The 23,704-nt window shown below is 30.8% G+C and overlaps 4 protein-coding genes across 4 annotated transcripts; 1 reads left to right on the plus strand and 3 right to left on the minus strand.

The window, feature by feature from the left end:
- Positions 1 to 1,828: 1,828 nt before the first annotated feature.
- Positions 1,829 to 3,803, minus strand: LOC115713600 (uncharacterized). Its single transcript, XM_061118143.1, has 5 exons — positions 3,193 to 3,803; positions 2,889 to 3,107; positions 2,706 to 2,798; positions 2,525 to 2,626; positions 1,829 to 2,431 (listed from the first exon to the last, which is right to left on the minus strand). The coding sequence occupies exons 1-5, from the start codon at positions 3,475 to 3,477 to the stop codon at positions 1,925 to 1,927; spliced, it is 1,206 nt and encodes a 401-aa protein (XP_060974126.1). The 5' UTR covers positions 3,478 to 3,803; the 3' UTR covers positions 1,829 to 1,924.
- Positions 3,565 to 9,214, minus strand: LOC133034815 (uncharacterized). Its single transcript, XM_061110224.1, has 6 exons — positions 9,100 to 9,214; positions 8,119 to 8,181; positions 6,130 to 6,211; positions 4,586 to 6,019; positions 4,408 to 4,495; positions 3,565 to 4,320 (listed from the first exon to the last, which is right to left on the minus strand). Exons 1-6 carry the CDS (start codon positions 9,212 to 9,214, stop codon positions 3,565 to 3,567), a joined length of 2,538 nt encoding a protein of 845 aa, XP_060966207.1.
- A 1,423-nt stretch (positions 9,215 to 10,637) lies between these two features.
- LOC115705255 (G-type lectin S-receptor-like serine/threonine-protein kinase CES101) lies at positions 10,638 to 15,296 on the plus strand. Its single transcript, XM_030632536.2, has 6 exons — positions 10,638 to 12,133; positions 12,787 to 13,070; positions 13,146 to 13,356; positions 13,437 to 13,674; positions 13,769 to 13,919; positions 14,937 to 15,296. The coding sequence occupies exons 1-6, from the start codon at positions 10,912 to 10,914 to the stop codon at positions 15,243 to 15,245; spliced, it is 2,415 nt and encodes an 804-aa protein (XP_030488396.2). The 5' UTR covers positions 10,638 to 10,911; the 3' UTR covers positions 15,246 to 15,296.
- A 3,276-nt stretch (positions 15,297 to 18,572) lies between these two features.
- On the minus strand, positions 18,573 to 21,267 carry LOC115705057 (protein TOO MANY MOUTHS). Its single transcript, XM_030632297.2, has one exon. The coding sequence runs from the start codon at positions 20,173 to 20,175 to the stop codon at positions 18,688 to 18,690; it is 1,488 nt and encodes a 495-aa protein (XP_030488157.2). The 5' UTR covers positions 20,176 to 21,267; the 3' UTR covers positions 18,573 to 18,687.
- Between the last annotated feature and the right edge of the window lie 2,437 nt (positions 21,268 to 23,704).

Here is a 23,704-nt window from a genome sequence, read left to right on the forward strand (position 1 = left end):
TTTAGTTTTATTTTTAATTTTACCACCAAGAGGAGAAGGTTGAAAAATATTAGAATATGAAAATATTATTGGTGCTTATTAGTAATTTGCAAAGAATGTGAAAGTCTATAAATATATAGTTGTGTAGCTATTATTAGATATGAAATGAGATAATAGAACTTTTTTCAATTAGAAGATTAATGTACATTTTACTATTAATAACATACATTATTATAACACAACTATGTTTTACTTACTAAATATACTAACACATATTTTATTTTTATAAAACAAATTGTTCAAATAATTATACTATTTTAATTATTAATTAAAATAAAAAACTAAAATATTAAATAAAACTAACACTACGTGACTTGTTACGTAACAATCACCTAGTATATATATATATATAGAGTGACTAGTTGTGAATATTTATTGTGTATTTTATTTTATTTTATTGTATAGGAATGGGAACAATTAGTGGGGAGAATAAAGCCTAATTGGTCTGGCTGTGTTAGTTTATATCTCTCTCCACGTGATCCCAACTATATACAATTATACATGGTAGGGATGGAATATTTATATATATATTTATTGATTGAATCAACAAACTATGTATACACATAATACATGCATATATATACATACATTATGTGTCTTCTCTTTCAATGGGACCAACATTTACATATTTAATCCATATATATAAATATTTCATTAAATAAATAAATAAGAGGAGAGAGAGAGAGAGACAGATTTCATAATTATACATATAATTATAATAAGTTTAATTATATAAATTAGCATATGTACTACGAACCTTTTCCACTTTAAATCACGTTAGAGTATTTTATTTATCACATTTATAATATATTCACCTAATATATGAAAGATTAATTGTTGTATATATCTATAGAATGGGGGCTCATATATATTACAACACTAATACATAGTATACAATGACCATGATATATAATTTCGAATATCATTATAAAGCAGTGGTTGAAAATAGGAACATCATGACTATATATATAAATATATATAGTTTATTTGGTTGATTGGTAGGCCAACAAATGATTGATGTCACTCATGATCATTATATATATATATATGCTTTATTTATTTATTTTAATTATTTTTCTAAACCAATTTTGTAATTATGTAATATCCATGCATTGTTTTGCATTGCTTTTTAATGTTTAATTGTATAGAATAAGTAGTAGTTTACTAATTACTACTAGACCTAGTTTTGGTCTTCAATTACGAGACTTGTCTTCTAAGTATATATATACTCACTACAAGAAATCCAGCTTTTACCGGCGCATTGTTGCGCCGGCAAAAGTACACTGACTGCGCCGGTAAAGCTTTGCCGGCGCAGTTGTGCGCCGGCAAAGCCTATCTGGGAAGCTTGGTCGGTAAAGGACTTTTTACCGGCGCGTACATTAACTGCGCCGGTAAAACGTCCTTTTACCGGCGAGGAATAACGCCGGCAATAAATAAGCGCCGGTGTTAAAAAATGGCCTTATCCGCCATGAACCTGCTATGATAAGCTTTTGTCGGCGCAATAGTGTGCCGGCAAAACAATTGGCGCCAACAGTCAGATTGGCGCCAATAGTTTTACCGGCGCATGTAGTGCGCCGGCAAAACTATTGGCGCCAATCTGGCTGTTGGCGCCAATTGTTTTTGTCACTTTTTACCGGCGCACTATTGCGCCGGCAAAAGTATTAAATTTTATTTTTAAAAAAATTTAATTAATTATATTTAATTAATTTTAATATTAATTAATTAAATATAATTAATTATATTTTTTTAAATAATTATAATATTATATTAACAAAATAAACCAACATAATTTACATTACAAGATAAACCAACATTAATTACTACTAAAATCAGTATATAAACAAAATGTTAAATGTTCGAACTGGATAATAAAAAAAGTACAGTTCTATAGGCGGGTAATGTCGTCATCGTTGTTTCTCTGAGTCTCGGGAGGCTGCGATGACGATCCAACATGCCAGAAGCGACTCGATGATCCGGCACTGGGAGTGGGCAATGGTGGAAGATCCATGGGAGGCAAGTTGAAACCCGGCACAGCTCGAGAAAGATACTCAAACTGATCTTGGAATCGTCTGAGGTAGAGTTGTTGTGTCTCATCTTCTTGCCTCGTATGTTGAGTTGTCTGCTCCGCTTCCTCCACTTTTTTCTGTAAAGCCTCGTACTGTTCCATTGTAACAGTCGGTTGGGCTGAAGGATGCGTGGCAGGTGCTCTTTTGGCCCCAACTCCCTTCAGTCTGGGGAGATGACCAAAGCCTCTAAGATGCCGAGATCGTTCCCCGAGTACTTGCGTCATAACAGGTAAGTCTCGGGGGTACTGTGTAGGATCGACAGCAGGCTCTTCGGGCTCATCTGCAGTGGGCGCTGGTTGAGTTGCCGCTATTTCAACCATTTGCTCCTAAAACAATTAAACAAGTAAGTTAAATGGTTAATTTTAACACAAAATAAATTGAAAGAAATAAATGAAAATTGAATTAAAACGTAAACTTACGTAAGCTTGTTGCGCGAACTCGTTGCGCCAATCGTTGCCTTTATGGTGAAACTTTTGAAAAGTTTCCACCGCAGTTGGCAGTTCTCCTGTGTCGGGGTTAGCCTATTTTCAAGAGAAAATATATTAGTACTGTTATTTTAATAGAGAAAGTTAAATGAATGATAGTTAAATATAAACTTACCCCTTCGACAACATGTGAAACAATGGGCTTGGAGCCCCAGCCTCCTAAAAATTTCATCTTACCCCGACTTTCTTTATTTTTCGCTGCTCTCGCCTGAAATTAATAATTTTTATAACAATTAATTATTTATTATTGACTATATAAATTAAACATTACCAAAATTTAAAATTTTAAAAAATGTACCTTTTGTTTGTCTGTGCTCCAATAAGCGATGCAGTCACTCCACACCTCTTGAGTTACTCCCTCAGGAGGTGACATGTCGGCCCTCTCCTGTCCAAGCTCCTCAATGTTTTGTATCCACTTCTTCTTGCAGTCTGCCCTCCAGTCACGTAAACCCTTTGACATCTCGTACTCACCGTAGTCTACGAATGTAGGGTTATCTCGTGGGAGGATAAACTTGGTCTGCAAAAAGTTACACATTAATACATTAATTACAATTTAATAAGAGTATAGTAATTTAGAAATTAAAAAAATTAGTAAGGCATACCTCAAGTCTATCCCACAGTGCGTTGATGTCAGCTCTACTGACATCTTCCCATTTGAATTTATTAATGGGGATAGACATCCGAGTCATCCATTTGGCCATATTGTTGAATTTTTTTCCGTTCTTGCCTACGGGGGTGCCAGTCTCTGCGTGCACCTCAATCGGTAACTTGGCAGATTGTGTTTTGGAGAGCTCCTCCTCAACATTCTTGCCCTTGTATTTACCTCTGACGCCTTTCTTTTTCGAACTGCTGCCACCTGGTGTAGACATACTACATATACAACACATATTGTTTATTTAAAATAAACTAACATATTGCGAACATATTAAAGAAGAAGGGTTGTAATTTTTATTTTATTTAAAACACTATGTCAATTACAATTCATCATCCTCATCATCAGTTACATATACAGCATTATCATCACTGTCACTCTCTAATTCTAAGGAGTTGTCTTCTTCGGTATTTAGACCCTCGTTGTCATCATCGACAATGAAATCATCTAATTGTTGAGGCTGTGAATTCACACGATGGATGTTTGCAACTTCAGTTGGGTCGACATCATGGCGAACATAGTCAACATCATCCAACTGTGGAAGTTGAACAACGAACTCGGTTTCAGTTGAATTGTTTTCCTGTACAAAGGGTGTCTCCCCATCCGTGTCCGGGAAGTCCCAAACATTGCGCGGTATGTACTCATTTACAATCAGCCAGTCTTTACCGTTCTTTAAATCAGGAATGTAGTAGATCAATTTTGCTTGAGATGCAAGTATGAACGGTTCATTTTGGTACCACTGTCGGTTGACGCAGATGCTAGTAATAACACCGTCACTATCCATTCTACTCCCGTTAGTGTCAAACCACTTACAAAAAAATAAGAGAACACTGCAATCTTTCAAATAAGTGAACTCCATAATTTTTTCAAGTGTGCCGTAAAAATTTTGGCCATCTTCACCGGGGACCATGACACCGCTATTCTGTGTTTTGCGGTTATCATCCCTTTCCTTGACCAAAAATTTAATACCGTTCACTATGCACCCTGGATAAAAATAAATTGCTGTATTCGCTGGGTTAGCGATAGCATACAACTCATCTGACACTGCACCCTGGTTGGTCAACCGTAGTTCATTAATCTACATATCAGGGAAAATATTAAGTTAAGAAAAGTTGAACAGTTATTGAGAACAAGATTAACAGTATTGAGAGGCAACAAGGCTTACTTGAGTTTTGAACCATTCAGGGAACTCAGTCTCTTGCACTGTCTCAATATTGCCTACACCCCTTGCTTGAAGCAACTCCTTGTGCTCACTATATAATGTAATCCAGTTATTAGTAAGTTAAGAATTTTTTAGATGAAGTCGACTATTGTGTGTTTGTGTTTATGGAATTTATACTTACTTGATATACGGTTCAACCTCTGTGCAATTGTTCAAAATGTACCACTCCGCCTTACGCTTGCTTTGCATGGGTAAGGTGTCGACTGTCCTCATACCGATGGGTCGACCAACATGCTTGAATACAGAAAATTGTCGAGTTGGCATGTTTTGGACAATGTCATTGTTCCGGTCAGGACGGTTGTAACTAGCTGGAGGCTTCTTCCACTTCCCGTTTCGGTCTTCATACAACCACAACTCTCGTCGTATTTGCAAGTCTTGCAAATCCATTCTCGCCTTGTCGGTATCCTTTGACTTCCCGTCGATACTTAGAAGAGTATGTTCATTGCAAGTGGGACACGCCATATACCCTTTTGTGCTCCAACCAGACATTAGAGCATAAGCAGGAAAGTCATTTATTGTCCACAACACTGCCGCACGCATTGAAAACACAGTTCCGTTGTAGGCATCTCGGGTTTCAACACCCGTCTCCCACAACTGTTTCAGTTCATCAATTAACGGTCTCATGAATACATCTATGTCTTTCCCAGGAGATGATGGACCTGGAATTAATAAGGTCAACAACAACGATTCAGAACTCATACACTTCCACGGTGGCAAATTATAGGGGACACAAATAACTGGCCACAGGCTGTAAGAGTTGCTCATGTTGCCAAATGGATTAAAACCGTCAGTCGCCAATCCCAGTCTGACATTTCTAGGTTCAACAGCAAAAGACGGATGAAGGCGGTCAAACTGCTTCCATTCTTCAGCATCCGCAGGATGCCTAAGCACACCGTCTTCTTTTGGTCTCTGCGAGTAATGCCACCGCATATCCTCCGCAGTGTGTCTTGAGCAATATAATCGTTTCAGCCTAGGTGTGAGTGGGAAGTAACGCATAACTTTGTGAGGAACTTTTTTCCCCTTACCCTTTCTTTTCACCCATCGTGATTCGCCACATACAGGGCAAAACTCCTTCTTCTCATTCTCCTTCCAGAAAATAGCACAATTATACTTGCACACATCTATTGAGTCGTAACCCAAACCTAGATTGCGCAATCGCATCTTCGACTCATAATGCGACTTCGGTAATTTTGTCCCCTCTGGAAATAGATCAATCAAGATGGACAGCAACATATCGAAAGAGTGGTTGCTCCACCTATTCAAAACCTTGCAGTGCATAAGCTTTACCAGTGCATTAAGGGCTGATTTTTTGCAACCTGGATATAACTCAGCCTCCATCTCCTTAAACAAGTCATCGAACTTGTTGTTGTCGTTGATAGGGGGTTCATTGAAAGAATCGGTAGTGTTAGCGGATTCGTCAAACCCGTGGTCCCCTCTTAACATGTCCGCCAACACATCCGCCATTTCCTCTTCGTCATTTTCGGGAAGTTCAAGCTGCGGGCCGAGAGAAAGTCTCCCGTGGAAATACCAGGGGTTGTACGAAGGTTGGATCCCGCTGAGAAATAAATGAACCCTTATAGTTGCAGGTGTGTGAAAATTCACATTCAAACACCGCATGCATGGGCATCGAGCTAATCCGTCAGCGTTCACGTGGTTCGTTGCTACCGCAACGAACTCGTCAACGCCACTTCGAAACTCGCAGAGCGCGGTGCGCCTTCATCCAACTTCGGTTGGCAGGCATCTTCCACTACGAAGTATTTAACAAAAACAATTTAAAAACAAACAAAAAAATGTGCAAGTGTCCTAATCCACCTTCTCACTCCATTACTAAAAGGGTAAAGAACCTATCCCATTCAGTTTGTAATATACATATAGTGCAATCTACGCTCTTAAGATTATTTCATTTTTGTAAAAATTTCTAAGAAGCACCTCCCCACAGTTCTTATAAGTTAGCAAACTTGTAGTAATTAAGTTTGCCGACTTACAAGAACGTGTAAGAAGACGTTGTACCAAAATATCTACTAATGAAATAATCAAATAAGCAATAGATCATACTATAAGTATAAAACAAGCCCAAACTATCCATGCGGACAAACGATCTGGATAATTTGGCGAAGCGTATTTAAGAGTCCTTACTGACTCAGCCTCTCCAAACGGGTCTAAGGTATTTCGTGCATGTGTAAAATTGAAAAAAATTAAATTATCACTATGTGATAATACAAATACAATTGTTCTATCCTATCTTTGGTGTATAACCAAAGAGATGAAGAAAAGATAAAAACAATTTAATTTTATGCTATTTTAATATCTTATGCTCATTTATAGTTACTTTATAGTTACACTTACTTTATGATAACTTGATTAAATTCTAAATATAATTACTTTAAAATTTTATTTTATTTTATTTTTAGATTATAAGTATAAAAGTTTTAAAATTTTAAAAATATCACTTTATTAAATTTTAATTTTTATTATAAAAGTTATTTCATAATTTTCTATTCTTTTTTTAACTTAAAAATTACAACCTTTTTAAAGTTAATAATATCACTTACTTACTTTTTAAAATTAAACAATAAGTAGTAATTTATAATTTTCACATTTATTCATTTAAATTTAAGATTAAATTTTTTTTAAAATAATAAATAATTGATTACCTATTATAGATTATAATATATACTAATTTATATATTACATTTTTTAATTTATTTTTTTTTTCACTGTCATTTATTATTTAAATTAAAGTTACTAACTTTTTAAAAATTTTAATATATAGTAAATTATATATTACATTATTTTTTACTTTTATTAATATTTTTTTATCATTTATTATTTACATTAAAATTACTAACTTTTTAAAAACATTTAATACCACTTTATTACATTTTAACTTATACATTACATTTTTTAATTAAATATTTTTCTAATTATTTATTATTTAAATTGAAAATATTTTTTTTTAAATAAAATTACTTCACTAAATTTTTAAATTACATGTTCCAATTTCAATTTTATGTTTTACTTTATTTATTTTATTTTATCAACAATTACTTTAGCTAGTTATTCTTAATTTTTTTTTAAACAATTAATTAATTTTACATTTTACCTACTAATTTTTTAATATTATTTATTTAAATTAAAGATTACAAATTTTTTAAAATAAAAAAGAAATTTTGATTACCTATTATATTTTATAATATATATTAATTTAAATTAAAGATTACTAAAACAAATATTTTGATTACTTATTATATTTTTTAATATATACTAATTTATATTTTTCTATTTTATTTATTTAAATTGAATATTATAAAGTTTAAAAATTTCAAATACATTTTTTGGAATACTTTTGACATTTTATGATATACATTATTTTACAAATTTTTATTTAATTTATTTAAATTAAAAATTACATTACATAACTATCTACCAAAATTTGGGCAGCATAACGGCTTAAAAAGCGTAAACCCAAAATTTTCAAAACCTATCAATATAGCACAAACAAACTTTCGATAACAACATATGAAAAACAATAAATCACACCACCGATCGACCGAGTATTTTATCACAGAACCTACTTCACTAACATGTATAGGCATACTAACTTATAACAAAACTATTAAATTAATTACTAATATAAAGAAAAAAAAAACAAACCTGAAGCAGTCCAAAAATGACAACAACAAGCAGGAGGCGGTGCTTCGGGCCGGTCAACGGGACCTAATTTCATAAAAATAAAACTCAATAATTAAAATATCAACATACATATACACACATAAATATATATACATACACTTATACTTAAACTTAAATATATATACACATACACATACATACACACACACACATAAACACATACACATATACATATACACACATAAACACCTATATACTCTCACATATTTACATATACTCTCACATAAATATATATACACATATACATATATATATATACATACACCCACATACATACACATATACATACATACATATATACATATATACACCCACATACACATATACATATATATACATACACCCATATACACATACATACATACACATATATACATCCACATCCACATACACATACACATACATACATACACATACAGAAATACATATATATACACATATATACACTAATAAACACATTTACACATACACATACACATTTACATAAACTTTTCAAAAAAAAATTAAAATTAAAAAATACCAGGAGGTGGGGCTTCGGGGTGTGCGGTGGAGGCTACTGCGGCCGGTGGTGGTGCCCGACGGACGGTGGTGAGTGGCTGCCGGCGGTGGGGATTTTTTTCCAAAAAAAAAAACAAATTTTTTTAGAGAAATGAGTGGGATTTTGAGTGAGATTGATAGAGAAGTGAGATTGAGTGAGAATGAGTGAGATTGAAAGAGAGGGATGAAGGAGATGAAGGAGAAATTTTTTGAGAGAAAAAAAAAATTTTCTGAAAAAAAAATGCAGAAATGGGCTCTGCTCGTCGAAGGGGATATATGAACACTTTTACCGGCGCATTGAATTGCGCCGGTAAAAGTGGTCATATAACCCTAAAACCAAACGCACCGTTTGGCTTAACACTTTTACCGGCGCAGTAATGCGCCGGTAAAAGTAACCCCACCTACCACGAGTTTTATTTCCCCCCAAATTTTCACGAGGGCGGTTAACATTCCCACCAAAATTTGGGAAACTTTTACCGGCGCCATTGTGCGCCGGTAAAAGCCTTACAGAATTGGACATGTGTTTGCGCCATTTGGCGGTTCAGTATTCATCTTTTACCGGCGCATTTCATTGCGCCGGTAAAAGGTATAGCTGAATCCAATCCCAAATTCAGCATCTCATTAATGCCGACAACTTTTGCCGGCGCAATTGGTCAACTGCGCCGGCAAAAGTTGCTTTTCTTGTAGTGACTTTTCTATTATATATGTTGTATAATTTATCAAAAAAATATTATATATGTTGTATATGCATGGATGGATAGAGTATAGAGACTTGTTTACACTTTTTTTCAATATAGTGTAATAATGAGCTTACTCATCATTGATTGGCCATTTATATTTATAAAATATCTTAAGCTGTATGTTTGTGTACAGTTTGTAATCACCCATACATCACTTAAAATTTTAAAATAACCGGTTCAAAATATAAATTATAAATTAAAATTTTAATAAAGAATTTTTTGTGAGTTTCGCTAGTAAAAAATTTAAAAACTCTTATTATAAATTTTATCTTTATATAATTAAAACTATTGATGAAAGATATTTGGTGAACAATTTATCTAAAGATTAAATATGAATTTTAAAAAGTAAATTCACATATACATAACATAATAAATAGCAAAAAATAGTTTAGAAATAAAAAAATAGCCAAATTTAAAGTTTTCATATTTAAGTACAAACAAATTTAAAATTCATATTACGTGTAAAATTCATTGTATAAAACAAACTTCAAAAGGCACCTCTTGAAATTTTTTTTATATTGATCTTCGAAATAATTATGTATATAAAATTAGAAAATATATATTTCTTTATTTTATATTCATTGTATAAAACATACTTCAAAATAAATTTAAATTAACAAATAAATAACAAATCCAAATGAGAAAACAATTCATGTAAATAAAATTATACTAAAATAAGAAAAAAAAATTAATAAAATTAATAAATGTAAATAATTAAGGAAATAAAATTAATTATATATAAATATTTAAATATGGTAAAAAAGTATACTTTAAAAATATATTAATTTTTTCAATATATATTTTAACCATTCTTTTAATTTATTTTAAAATATAATTATGTTAACGATATTATAATTATATTATAAATTAATTATAATTATTAATTAATATAAATAATATAAAATGTGAGATTTTAAAGCAAAATACTTTTATTAATTGTTATATTTGGTATTAAATTATTAAAATTGTTGCATAAAAAATAATAAATTTAGTACTAAATTGTTGAAAAAAGTACACTAAAGTAGTGCAATCATTGGATATGAGCTAAATGATAGACAAGAAGAAGTCAATTATGGTCTTGTTTGGTCCAGCAAACCAGACAAGGGAAGAGGAAGAAGAAAAACTACAAATGAATTAAAAAAAAAATGTTTAATAAATAAAAATAACACAAATGGAAAACATTTAAAAAAGTGAATAATTCTTTTGAAATGCCGATGATTATGTCTAAATTATTAATATATTATTTTCATGTCCAAATTATATTTTATTGTAAACTTTTTTTTTTTTCTTTTATTAGAGAAAAATGGAAATTGCCATTAGTAGGCAAATCAGACTATGATTTTGCTATTAATTGATATTTCTATTTTCTCTAAATAATTTTTTTAGAAAAAGTTGCTATGATAATTTTAGCGTTCAAAGGTTCAATTCAGATTTCAGACTTCTGAAACTATTTCTCAAGCTCTCAACTTTTTCATCAATGGTGAGAAGAGAAACAAACCCATTAATTTACTTGTTCTCATTCTGTATAATCTTCATTGGGTTTTGTTATTCCCAAACAGACACTATAGAACAGGGTCAACAACTCAAACATGGGATGCAGTTGTTCTCAGCTTCTGGTATTTTCAGGTTAGGATTCTTCCAACTCGGCTCTTCTTCAAAATCAAATCTTTCATACTTGGGAATATGGTACAACAACAATGGACATAACGAAAAACCAGTATGGATCGCAAACCGAAACAACCCAATTCCAGACGAGTCAGGAACACTAAGAATCGATCAAAATGGAAACTTGATGATTTCCCACAAAGCAGGACACCCCATTATTACTCTCTACTCTGTTCAATCTCCGATTAACGCCACAGCCACTCTGCTCGATTCAGGCAACTTTGTTCTACGAAGTGATGATATAACAGAGCCGTTGTGGCAAAGCTTTGATTACCCTACTGATACCCTTTTGCCTAAAATGAAGCTTGGATTTGATAAGAGAAGAGGGACCAATCGGACTCTGACTTCTTGGAGAACTGATGATTTTCCTGCTATGGGTTCATTCACTCTTGCTGTAGATCACTCCATTGGGTCAGATCAAATGATCATGTGGTGGAGAGGGAGTAAATATTGGACTAGTGGGCCATGGAGAGAAGAATCAGAAGGGTGTTTTGATTCGTTTAAAGGAGAGTTTTGTAACCATTACAAGTATAAATTTAGCTATGTATCGAATGAGGAAGAGACTTACTTTAATTACTCAGTTAGTAAGGAAATCACTATTTTCCCAAGACTTAGTTTGACCCCAAATGGTGAAATCGAGGGATATGGAATGAATGCCATGTTTACACAAGTTTCATGTTTGAGTTCTTCTTCTTCTTCTTCTTCTTCTTCTTCTTCTTCTTCTTCTTCTCCTTTGAGATTTGGTTGCGTGGAGCTGAAGCTACCTTCCTGTAGAAACAGATTTGATATGGATAATAGTAATAAGTTTGTGTCAAAATTAGGAGCCATGTCTCAAACTGGATTCAAGTTCAATGAAAAAGATAATCTCACAATCTTAGATTGTTGGGATATTTGCTTACAGAATTGTTCTTGTGTTGCTTATGCTTCTACAAATGATGACATTGGTACTGGTTGTGAGATTTGGTCCAAAGATTCCAGTTTTACTAATAGCAATTTGGTTGGTTTCAGAGAGATTCGTCTCCTTGAATCCACAGGTAATGTTGTACCTCAAATCTCTCTTTTCTTTCTTCATATGCATGCATGCACTAGTAATTAATAATGACCGAAATTTCTCATCTATATGAATTTTTTTTCAACACCTATGTTACAACTATATAATATTGCTTGTAAATATCTACAAAATTCCATATAATTTATATAAAATATAATTTAAACTTTATTTTTAATATTGTAAAAATTTATAGGCGTTACTAAATAACTATGTTGAGAAACATGAGATTCTATCTCAAAATCAATTCTTAGATATAGCTCAATACTTTACCATTTATTACATGTGGAACAATGTCTACAATATTCCTCCTTAGATAGTGGCTATTTTTTGCTCACCAATCTTGAACCGTATCAGAGTAGAGATGATTACTATCTGTATAAGTGAGGATAGGATCACTTGACCGCAAAAGATACCATGTTGAGAATCATGAGATTCCATCTCAAAAGGTGATGAGTGGAGTAACTCATGTTCTTGACCATTTATACAGAACAATGTCCACAATAAACTATAATGTACACGATACAGATAGGAATATGCAGAAACACTGTATTAAAGATTTTATTTTTATAAATATATGTTACATATCATGGTTGCAAATAAAATACATTATTAATGTTAGTTTTGATTGGTATGCAGTGGATATGTGGTGGATATGGGTAACGGGTCTAACAGGAGGAACAGCTACTTTCCCATTGTTGATATCTTCATTGTATATTGTGTTGAGAAAATGTAAGGCCAAAAGGAATAGGCAAAGAATGGAACAGGATTTGTTATTGCAAGAACTTGGCAAAGTTGGAGAACGTCATAGTAAAGATGGCAATGAATTGCAGTTATTAAGCTTTGAAATAATTTCCTCAGCCACAAATGGTTTCTCTGCATCAAATAAGCTAGGAGGGGGTGGCTTTGGACCTGTTTATAAGGTTAAAAAAACGAGATTTACTCTTAGATAAATAATAATTCAATCATTTGAGTTTTTTCTGATGTAAACTTTGCAGGGTAAATTAGTAGATGGACAAGAAGTAGCAGTAAAAAGACTTTCAAAAAGTTCAAGACAAGGGCTAGTTGAATTCAAGAATGAAGTTTTACTCATTGCCAAACTCCAACACACTAATCTTGTCAGGCTTTTGGGATTTTGTATTGAAGGAGAGGAGAGAAGTCTCATCTATGAGTACATGCCCAACAAAAGTTTAGACTTGTTTCTATTTGGTAATTTTCTTCTTCTGTAAAGATTTTATTTTGGGTCATATGAGAAAAGAAAAAAAAATTAAACTTTTTTGTTTGTTTAGATGAAAGGAGAAGGAGTTTATTGAGTTGGGAAAAACGGTTCAGCATTATTGGGGGTATTGCTCAAGGACTAGTATATCTTCATAAATATTCAAGGTTAAAAGTGATTCACAGAGATTTAAAACCAAGCAATATATTACTTGATAAAGAGATGAATCCAAAAATATCTGATTTTGGCATGGCTCGGATATTTGGATTGAATGTATCAGAAGAAAACACAAACAGAGTTGTTGGAACATAGTAAGTAGTCTTCTATTATTATTTTTTTATTTTTCTCCTTTACTCTTAATTATTATCTCATCCTTATTTTTATTTTTATTTGGAATTATTTCAGTGGCTACATGTCCCCTGAGTACGCCATTAAAGGCATTGTATCAGTAAAAACAGATGTATTCAGCTTTGGAGTGATACTATTAGAGATTATAAGTGGAAAGAAGAACAACAGTCGGTATCATACAGAGAAACCCCTCAATCTTATTGGATATGTAAGTAAAGCTTGTCCTTGTTAGTTTCTAAGCTATTACTTTAAGTTCTTGTTTACTCTTAAGTATTTTATTGGATTGTATTAGGTATTATTTAATACAATGGTATATTAAGATATAATAAACTCGACTCCAGACCTAGACTTAAACTCGAACTCTGGACTCGAACCTCGGTCTTAGTCCGGATCTAGGTTTTGGTCCATAATCTGGTGAGTTTGGGGTTCAGGTCCCAATCTGGGATTCGAGTTTGAGTCTTGATTTGAGTCCGTGTCAAGTTTGGAGACCGAGTCTGAATCCGAAGTCTAAGATTAGGGTTGAGACAAGGGTTAACTCCAAACCTTTTGTAAATATTATAATATAAGCTAATACGTGTCCTTTATTATGTATTAAAAATATGATTTATATTAAGGCGGAACATCGGGCGGGTTTATTGGATTTCGAGTTCGGCGGTTTCAAGTTCACGGGTTTCGGGTTAAAAAAATGAAACCGAATTCGGACCCAGATAGGGTACGGGTTGGTGGGTTGGTGGGTTGGCCGGGTTGACCCGGTCAATTCTTTAAAAAAAATAATTTTTTATCCAAATAATTATTTCTTTTATTTTTTTTATTTATTAAATTAAACATATATAATATAACAATTTTAGAGTTTTTATTTTTAATTAATATATATTTATAAAATGTAATGAAAAAATATATATAATATATTAAATATGCGAGTTGGCGGGTGGGTTCGGGTTCAACCCGAAACTCGGTACTCTTAAAAAACTCAACTTGCGAACCCGCCCGAAGGGTACCGGGTTAAACCCAACCCGTCCAAACATATATATATATATATATTTTTTTTCTTTTTAAAAATGCGGGTTGACCGGTTTGGTTTCGGACGGATTGTTCGGGTTCGGGTCAAATTTACTCAAAATTGTCAGTCCTAATTTATATTATATTAAAATTTATGGTAGTAATAATTACCATGTAACACTTAACACTATATATGATACTTTGGGTGGAGTTGTTATTTTTTCAGGCGTGGCAGTTGTGGAGTGAAGGTAGAGTTGTTGAGTTAGTAGATTCATCACTAGCAAAATATAAGCTGAGTGAAGTATTGATTGGCATTCATATTGGGTTGTTGTGTGTACAAGAGCGCCCAGAAGACAGACCAACTATGCCAGATGTTGTTTCCATGATACATAGTGATACTACTCTACTACCTTCCCCAAAACAGCCAGTCTTTTTCATTAATTATTTACTTATGGAAGATTTAGAAGTTGGCTCACAAAAAATTGACAATTGTAGCTTAAACGACTTAACTTTGTCAGTTGTCGAAGCTAGGTAAATAAATAAATAAATAAATATCCCTTGCTTGGCTGAGCTTTTGAAACAAAAATACTTCTGTTGCTGCTGGTTGAGTAAAGCTTTAATATTACCCATGAAATTAACACATTTCTCTAGTATAAGTATTTAATATTTATGCATCTATTTTTACTTTTTCTTTGTTAGTAAATTGTTTCAAAATTATGTATTATTCTGTGTCAATACTTAAAGTCTAACATGTTATAAGATTAGGTATAAAAGAGCATATTTTAATAACATTGTATATATTTACTACCAAAAAAGTAATGATAAAAAAAAAAAGTATTAGGTATAAAAGTAGACATTTTAAAAATATTAAGAAAACCAAACAGAAAAAAATTATATAAAACTATAATTTTTTTGAAAATATTCAGTATTTTAGTCCCTTTTTCTTAAAAAAAATGAAAATTAAATCATGTACTTGGTCAGATATTGGAAATTATTTATTTTATATTTTAAAATATAATTTAAAAATTATTTAAAAAAGAAACAGAAAAATTAACCACTAAAATTTGACAAAATCACTTAATTTATTTTTTTTTTCTTGTTCCCCAACAAACAAATATATTTCATAAAAATGATAAAGAAAAATATATTATAAGATATGATTATATAATCTTACATCGCTGGAAATACTCAAAAACGATCACCAAACACAAAATATATCTTGTTATTGATCGTTAGTTGGAGATGATTTCAGTTAATAAAGAAACATTTTTCTTAAAAAAGAAAGTAATGTTTCCTCTTCATAAACCTAAGCATGAAGTTTAGTATAGTGATACATAATTTCTTATATAATTCCATCAATGTATGTATGTGACATAATTAATTATTAATTTTAAAGACTTATATTTATGATTATATTGTTAAATGTAAAAAGGTGACCAATTGTTAGTTTTAAATTTTTTTTTTTAATTTGAATGATACTTTTCCCACTAATTTTCGAAGCCATTGTAGCCCCTTTTTTCTTCTGATTGGCCTCTCTCTTTTTTTAGTTACTATAATATAAACTCGTATCATCATGTTTTTTTTTCTTTTTTAAATAATAATAATAATAATGATGATTGATTAAAAAAACTTCTAAATTTCAATGTCTTGAGTAGTTACACCTTAAAGTAGTAATTGACAACTTTTTTGTCAAAATTAATACAGTGATTGTTTTCTTATTTCTTGTCATATTGCACACTAGTAACTCAATTCAAGATTAATTTTTTTTTTGACACAAAGTCTAGAACAATTTTGAATTTTCGATGATTAAATACAATGACAGAACCCAAGAATCTCCCACCAAAAATATATATATTATTCTTGTATTTTATTGTATAAGATGGAGACTCAACAATTAGTATATAGGAAGAATATAAAGCCTTGGTCTTGCTGTATTTATATCTCTCTCCACGTGATCCCAACTATTATATGGTGGGCATATTTGAATATATACATACAATTGAATCAACAAACACTATATATGTATATACACACATAATATACATACATGTTTTTTAAAATTTGTCTTCTCTTTCAATGGGACCAACATCTACATATTTAATCCATATAAAATATTTCATTTAACTTATTTAAAGGAAAACATAAATAAGAGGAGAGGAGAGGAGAGACAGATCTCATAATTATTAGTTTAATTATATATATAAATTAGTGTTGAGAACTTGAGCATGAACCTTTTTCAGTGCTTCAAATCACGTTAGAGTCTTTTAGTTGATAATAATAACAAATCTAATGTGAAAAAGTGTACAATATCAAATATTTGTTTCTTACAATCTTCTCATGATTTATGTATCACATTTATTCACATATAACAAATGATTATAGATTAGGGGCTTATTTATATAATTATATAATTATAATTTCCAATACCATAAACTAGTGGTTGAAATAGAAACATCAGTATAGTTTATTTGGTTTGGTACGTAGGCCAACAAATGATTGATGTCAGATCAATACTACAAAATTATATGTGAATGGATATGCTTTTATTTATTTTTTTTAATTTTTAAACCAATTTTGTAATGTAATCCTTTGTTTTGTATTGCTTATTATATTTTTAGTTGTATACTACTACTAGTTTTGGTCTTCGATTGTGAGACTTGTTTTCTAAGCAAATAAAAACTTTGCTATTATGTTATACAAGGACATAGACTTGTCATTTCCACTTCTTTTTTCTTTCATCTTTTTGGTCCTTCCACTTTGTTAACTACACAATAAATAGTGTAATGATGAGTTACTCATGTTTGTGTAGTACTAAACAAGTTACTACTTTAAATATCCCTACAAGATAGTGGGCTTTCGAAACCCAATCGTTTTTGAATAAAAGCCCAAGAAATCTTAAAAATTTCCTAAAACAGCCCAATTTATAGAAGACCATCTAACTAGCCCGTAAAAACTTGACCCAATTAGTTCGGTCTCGAAATCTTATGCAGGGAAATTGCAATAAGGCCATTTAGATTTTTACTAATTTTTAAGGGAAATTTACAAAATACTGTAATTTGAGTTAACTTTTACAAAAATACTGTCACACGGAAAAGTTTTAAAAAATACTGTGTTTTTATAAAACACCAGTAAAACACAAAGCAGAACAACTCAAAACAACAGTAAAACAACTACAAAACACTAGTAGAACACCAGTGAAAACTTAACACAGTATACTGCAGTATGAAACTTTTAAAAAAATACACTAAAAAAGTAAAAAATACCGTCTGACAGTATTTTTATAATAAATTAATAAAAGTTAGTATACCATGTAAATTTCCCATTTTTAAAGTACAAAAAAATTCAGAGTGAGTGGTAAAACTTATTAAATAACCATATATTAAATATATATTTTTTCCTTTTATAAGAAAAAAAAAATCATGCATAATTTTGAAAAATACGTTATTTTTAAAATTGTGTATTCTTTATATGTTTATAGAATTATTTCCCATATTATTTTTAAGAAACTGATACACATACACCCATTAAAATTTAAAATTAACTGTAATATTTTGGTAGTTTTTTTTTTCTTTCCATATTTTTAAAAATTAAAATTTAATGTATTATATTTCTATAAATTTCCTTAGCTTGTTTCACCATCATTGATACTTACATAACTCACATAGAAACAAGATAGGACAGTCCCTCTTAAAAAAAAAAAATCAAGAACATAATTTATATACATTTTAGTTAGTTATAACATATAACTATACTTTAAAAAATTATGCTCTCTTATTTTAAATTATAGGTCTGCTGCTGCTACACATTACTATACTTTTAAAATATAGAGAAGAAAAAAATAAATAAATAAAAACTAAATTAATTTTTGATAAATCCCAATCATTTTCTCCTTACCATAATATTTTAACATTGTTGTGAAACATTTAAAGTAAAAAAAAAAAAAAACACTACACTGTACAGTCTGTTTGTGTTTACAGTTACAAAATTAGAAACGCAATAATAACTATCTGAATCAACAGGGCATGAACAGAGACTCTATGAACTGTTACTGTACTATGCGACACATCAGTTGAGTCAATCTGAGTAGTAAACATATGTTGAACCGTTCTACCCGAACCAGGTTTAGGCATATCACAAAGACCAATACCAGAATTAAAAGATGAATCCAAATAATCATCATTCACACCATTATTCCCACTAAAACAGAGCCCTGTGTTGTTATAAAGCCTTAGCTTTTTTCTCATTCTCCAAACCATTTCTCTCCCAAATGGAACTTCCCCACTTAGCCAATTGTCATTTAATCTCAGCTCACTTATACTTTTAAGCTCTTTAAAACTCTTTGGAATCGAACCGTTGAAATGGTTCCCATCAAGATGAAGTACTCGAAGATTTGGTAAGTGACCAATTGAAACTGGGATTTGACCACCCAAATTCATGTTTGATAGAATCAACACAGTTAAACTCTTCATTCCTTCAAACGCATTTCCGGGAATCGTTTCTGATTCCATTGAATTGCCTTTTAGGATCAAAGCTTGGAGAGAATCTAAACTCTTGAGTGAGTCGGGTACGGGTCGACCCGAGAGAAGATTGTAGCTTAAATCTAAAAGAGTAAGTTCTTTCAAGCTATTTATCGAATCGGGTATTGAACCCGTTAATCGATTTCGGCTAAAATCGATCTTAATCAACGAATGACAAGTTGTTATTCCTAATGGAATCGAACCCACTAGAAGATTTTGGCTCAAATCGATTATACTCAAAAGAGGGAAACTAAAATTGGGTATCAAACCGGTTAATCTATTCCCACTCAAATCTAACGACCATAAACCCGTGACCCGATTTATAGAACCCGGAAGCGACCCGTTTAAGTTGTTTTTATGAAGATCAAGAACTCTTAACCGGGTCAAGTTACCCAATTCAATTGGGATTTGACCAACGTGCCCGTTTTCTCTGAGCACCAAGGTCTGAAGAGTTGAACCCAATTGACCCAAAAACGAGGGAATGGGTTGAGGATTATTGGTCAAACAACGGTAGAAGAAAAGGGTTCGAAGGTGTGGAAGTTTAGTAATGGAATTCGAGATATATGATCGGGTCGGGTCACAGGTCGGAAAGGCCGTATCATCCGATAAGGCTCCGAAAGACAAGGAAACGACGTGAAAGACATTGTCTTTGTCAGGCATGCACTCAATGCCGTGCCACCGGCCACGGCAGACGTCGGGTATTTCAGTGGCCCAGTCGTTGCCGGTAGCTCTCATGATGTCGTAAACTGCTTCTTGCTCTTTCGGGTCGGTTCGGGCTCCGTCGTTGGTGTTCATGGAAAACCCGGTTTGGGGTCCGTCTATTAAGGCAGATGGTACACCTGAGTCGGACATTATGACTGTGAATGGTTTTGAAAGTGGAAGAAATGAAAGGAGAAAGAGAAAGAGGGAGAGATACGTTTGTTTGGATGTTGAGAAAATTTGAGCCATTATTGATTTTGGAAGAGAAAGTGAAAGAGTGAGTGAGTGAGAGTGAGGAGACAATGAATTGAGGTGTGTGTATATATATATATATTTATATGGTTGGTGAAGAGAATTGTAAGTAATAAATTAGTTCACGAGAAATGGAGGAAGAGTTGCAATTAATGTTCATGTGCATTAATGTGTTCACGGGATTTATATTTTATACTATACTCCATCTTAGGCTATGTTTGGTAGGATGGATGGAAATTAGGGGAAAAGAAATGATAGAAATGATGGATAGGAAAGTAATTCTCTTCTATATTGTTTGATGTGAAATTGAAAATATAGAATGTAAATTAATTACTAAAATTATAATGCTATACTTTCTAATATAGTAATTTATTATATTTCTTACCTAATATATAAAATGTCTATTTAACTGTGCACTTAACAGTTTGTTGTGTACTTAAAAAAACAAATAACTTTAACAGACACCCTTTCGTTAAGTAAACCCATTCTATTTAATTATTCATTGACCAAGATAACTATTCACAAGACACCCATTCACATTTCGCACAAGTCATAAATGAGAAAAAAAGACCATCATCTTCTCAATAGTGTACTGCCACCATTTCAGAGAAATTTTTTTATTGTTGATAGGAAACTACAACTGCCCCTGTCTCCTCTACCGAGAGCCCAATAATCTGTTCCGTTGTCACTCCCTTACTTTTCCATGCAATTATCATTCAATAGTTGTAAATTTGATACCAATAGTGTTATGAGAATGAACTTAATAGATGTAGTGGGAGATTGAAAGGAAGTTCTTTTAAAATTAAGAATTTAAGAGGAAGAAGATGAGTAGTTTTCCTTTTAATTTTCTCAGGTGTTGTTCCTCTTCTACAAAATGAGAAAAACATATCGACAACCCACATAAAACCTATTTTATATAATTATTACATATATTTAAATTTCACCATCACCTAATCTACTACCACTGCCGAACATTTTGCTGCATTCGACTTTATCCCCATTTTTTTAAAGTAACTTTATAATATGATGAGTATATATAAAATTAATAGTTATCTAAAATATATATAATTAATAGTAGAACAAAACCCATAATTCTAATCTGAACCATTAAAATATACAAAATGATTGAAATAATACCTGTTTTTAATAATATATAATATAAATGATTGCTGAAGATGTTCTTTGTATACCTTTTTAGGCTAAGATTTTAGCAAAAAAAGAGAAAAAATGTAGTAAAATTGTAAATCAGTAATTTGATATTCTGTTTGAGAGAGAGAGAGAGAGAGAGAAAAAATCTTGGCGTGATAGGAGATTAAGGAAGGAACGACGAAGTGAGGGAGGAAGAATGATTGGAATAGGTAGGTTATCAAATCTTTCATTTAAAATTACTGGGATATTTTTGTTAGGTAATTCTAGAATGGGATATTTTTGTTAGGTAACTCTAGAATGGACTCTATTAAAAGGAATGTACTGATATGTTTTCTATTTATTTCGGTACTGAGAAGAATTTTTTAGTCTAACTTTTTTTATATTCATGTACGTTATAGCTATTTAAGATATCCTACAAAATTTTCAAAAATTTGAAATAATTTATAATATTAAAAATAATATTTAAACAATCTATTTTACACATGTATAAAATAAAATAATCACGAATGTAAAACACTTTTTGAACGTAGTTTTTGATGTGTTAAACTTTTCTAAATTTCTTAAATTTTTGCCAAATGTCTTTAGTAACTATAATTTACATGATCATGAGAAAAAATTTGACTAAAAATTATTTTCAATACTAAAACAGATAGAGATCTATCAGTATATTCCTTTAAAAGGGCGCATTATAAAATTTTCCTATTTCTTATTATTATTATTGTTATTATTATATTTTGCTCATAAATAAATGAAATAATTAATAATAATTAAGTGTATTAAATGAGGAGGAAGATAGTGCTTTGTATTTTATTCTTGCAATTGGAAAAATAAAATAAATTAAAAAATATTTAAATTTATCAACTTTTATTTATTTATTTATTATTTTTTTAAAAAATATATGTAAAATATTATTCTTATTCAAAATAAAAATTAAAGATAACAATTTTAATTTTTAAAAGTAATAAGCGAAAAATATATGCAAAAACTTATTCTTAAATTTATATAAAAAATAATTAATATATACTAATTTTCTTTGAAAGTTATAGAAAGATAAAACAAAAGATTGGATACCCAAATATATAAATAAAATATATTTATTTAAGAAACATTTTTTTATTTTATAATTATTTGTCATATAATTTTATTTTGTTATTTACAAGTCATCGCAATATTAGCTATCGGTACATATATACAAATACAAGCGTAAAAAATATCAAAAGTTAACTCTTATTGATAAAAAGATAAATTAATTATTTTAATACTTATAAAATATAAAATATTATTTATTTCATTTACTAAATTTAACTAAAATTATATACATGCTTTACTACAGGAAAATAAAATATAAGTTACAATTTTTAAATCTTATCCATACTTTGAAAAAAACATTAAATATGTACATCATTCACTACTAGAAAATTGGGTTTTAGTGACACACATTGAGTAACTCTAAAAGTGTATAGTGACACTTCAACGCGCGTCACTAATGAGGGTGACTGGAAAGACAATTTTTAGTGACACTTCAAACGTGTCGCTAAAACCTTTTGCATTCATTTTTTGCATGTCACTATATGTATATAGAGTCAGGTTTTATCAGACTGAAAAGGTAACAGCAACACACATGAAGTGTCACTATATCTTTTTTTTTTCTTTTTTATTAATATTTTGGACATATAGTGACACACAAAAAGTGCCACTATATTAAATATTTTTCTAAAAAAAATTAATTTAATTTAATTTAATTCAAATTTTATATATTATAAATAATAATTTATATTAATTATATACAAATACAATTTAATATAACAATAATAATGTTATAATAATATTTTCATTTTGTAAAATATTTTTTTTTTGTTGCTAAAGAGGAGAAATAAGAATACTAATTCAGAAAAAAAAATTCTGATTAATTTGATAACATAAGAGAAAATACAAAATCAAACCAATACATAATTTCTAACATACTAAAATTCTAACAAAAATTCTAATTAATTTGATTCTGTTTGAGAAATAAAAATAATAATGCTGGACAAAAATTCTCATTACAGAAATTTTGGAGTAAATATACATAGAATCAAACTCAACAAACCAATATAGAATTTCTAAAAAATTAAAATAATGCAAACTTTGTAGGCTTCTTTACAGCTCATCGAAACTGAACCCACCACCACAACTAAGAGCCAAAATTCTGGTCGCTGCTTTCATCACATGTAAAGATAAATGACAAGGCAAAGGATAGTGAAAGACAGAAAACAAAAACAATAAAACAAAAAGAAGAACAATACAACCTGAAGTAAAAATATATATATCGAGGAGAGGCAGATCGATGATCAACCGTTCTTCACCCAACGCCACCATCCCAACTCGTCACCACCAC

This window comes from Cannabis sativa, chromosome 1 (genome assembly GCF_029168945.1).
Source record: "Cannabis sativa cultivar Pink pepper isolate KNU-18-1 chromosome 1, ASM2916894v1, whole genome shotgun sequence".
Classification (NCBI taxonomy): domain Eukaryota; kingdom Viridiplantae; phylum Streptophyta; class Magnoliopsida; order Rosales; family Cannabaceae; genus Cannabis; species Cannabis sativa.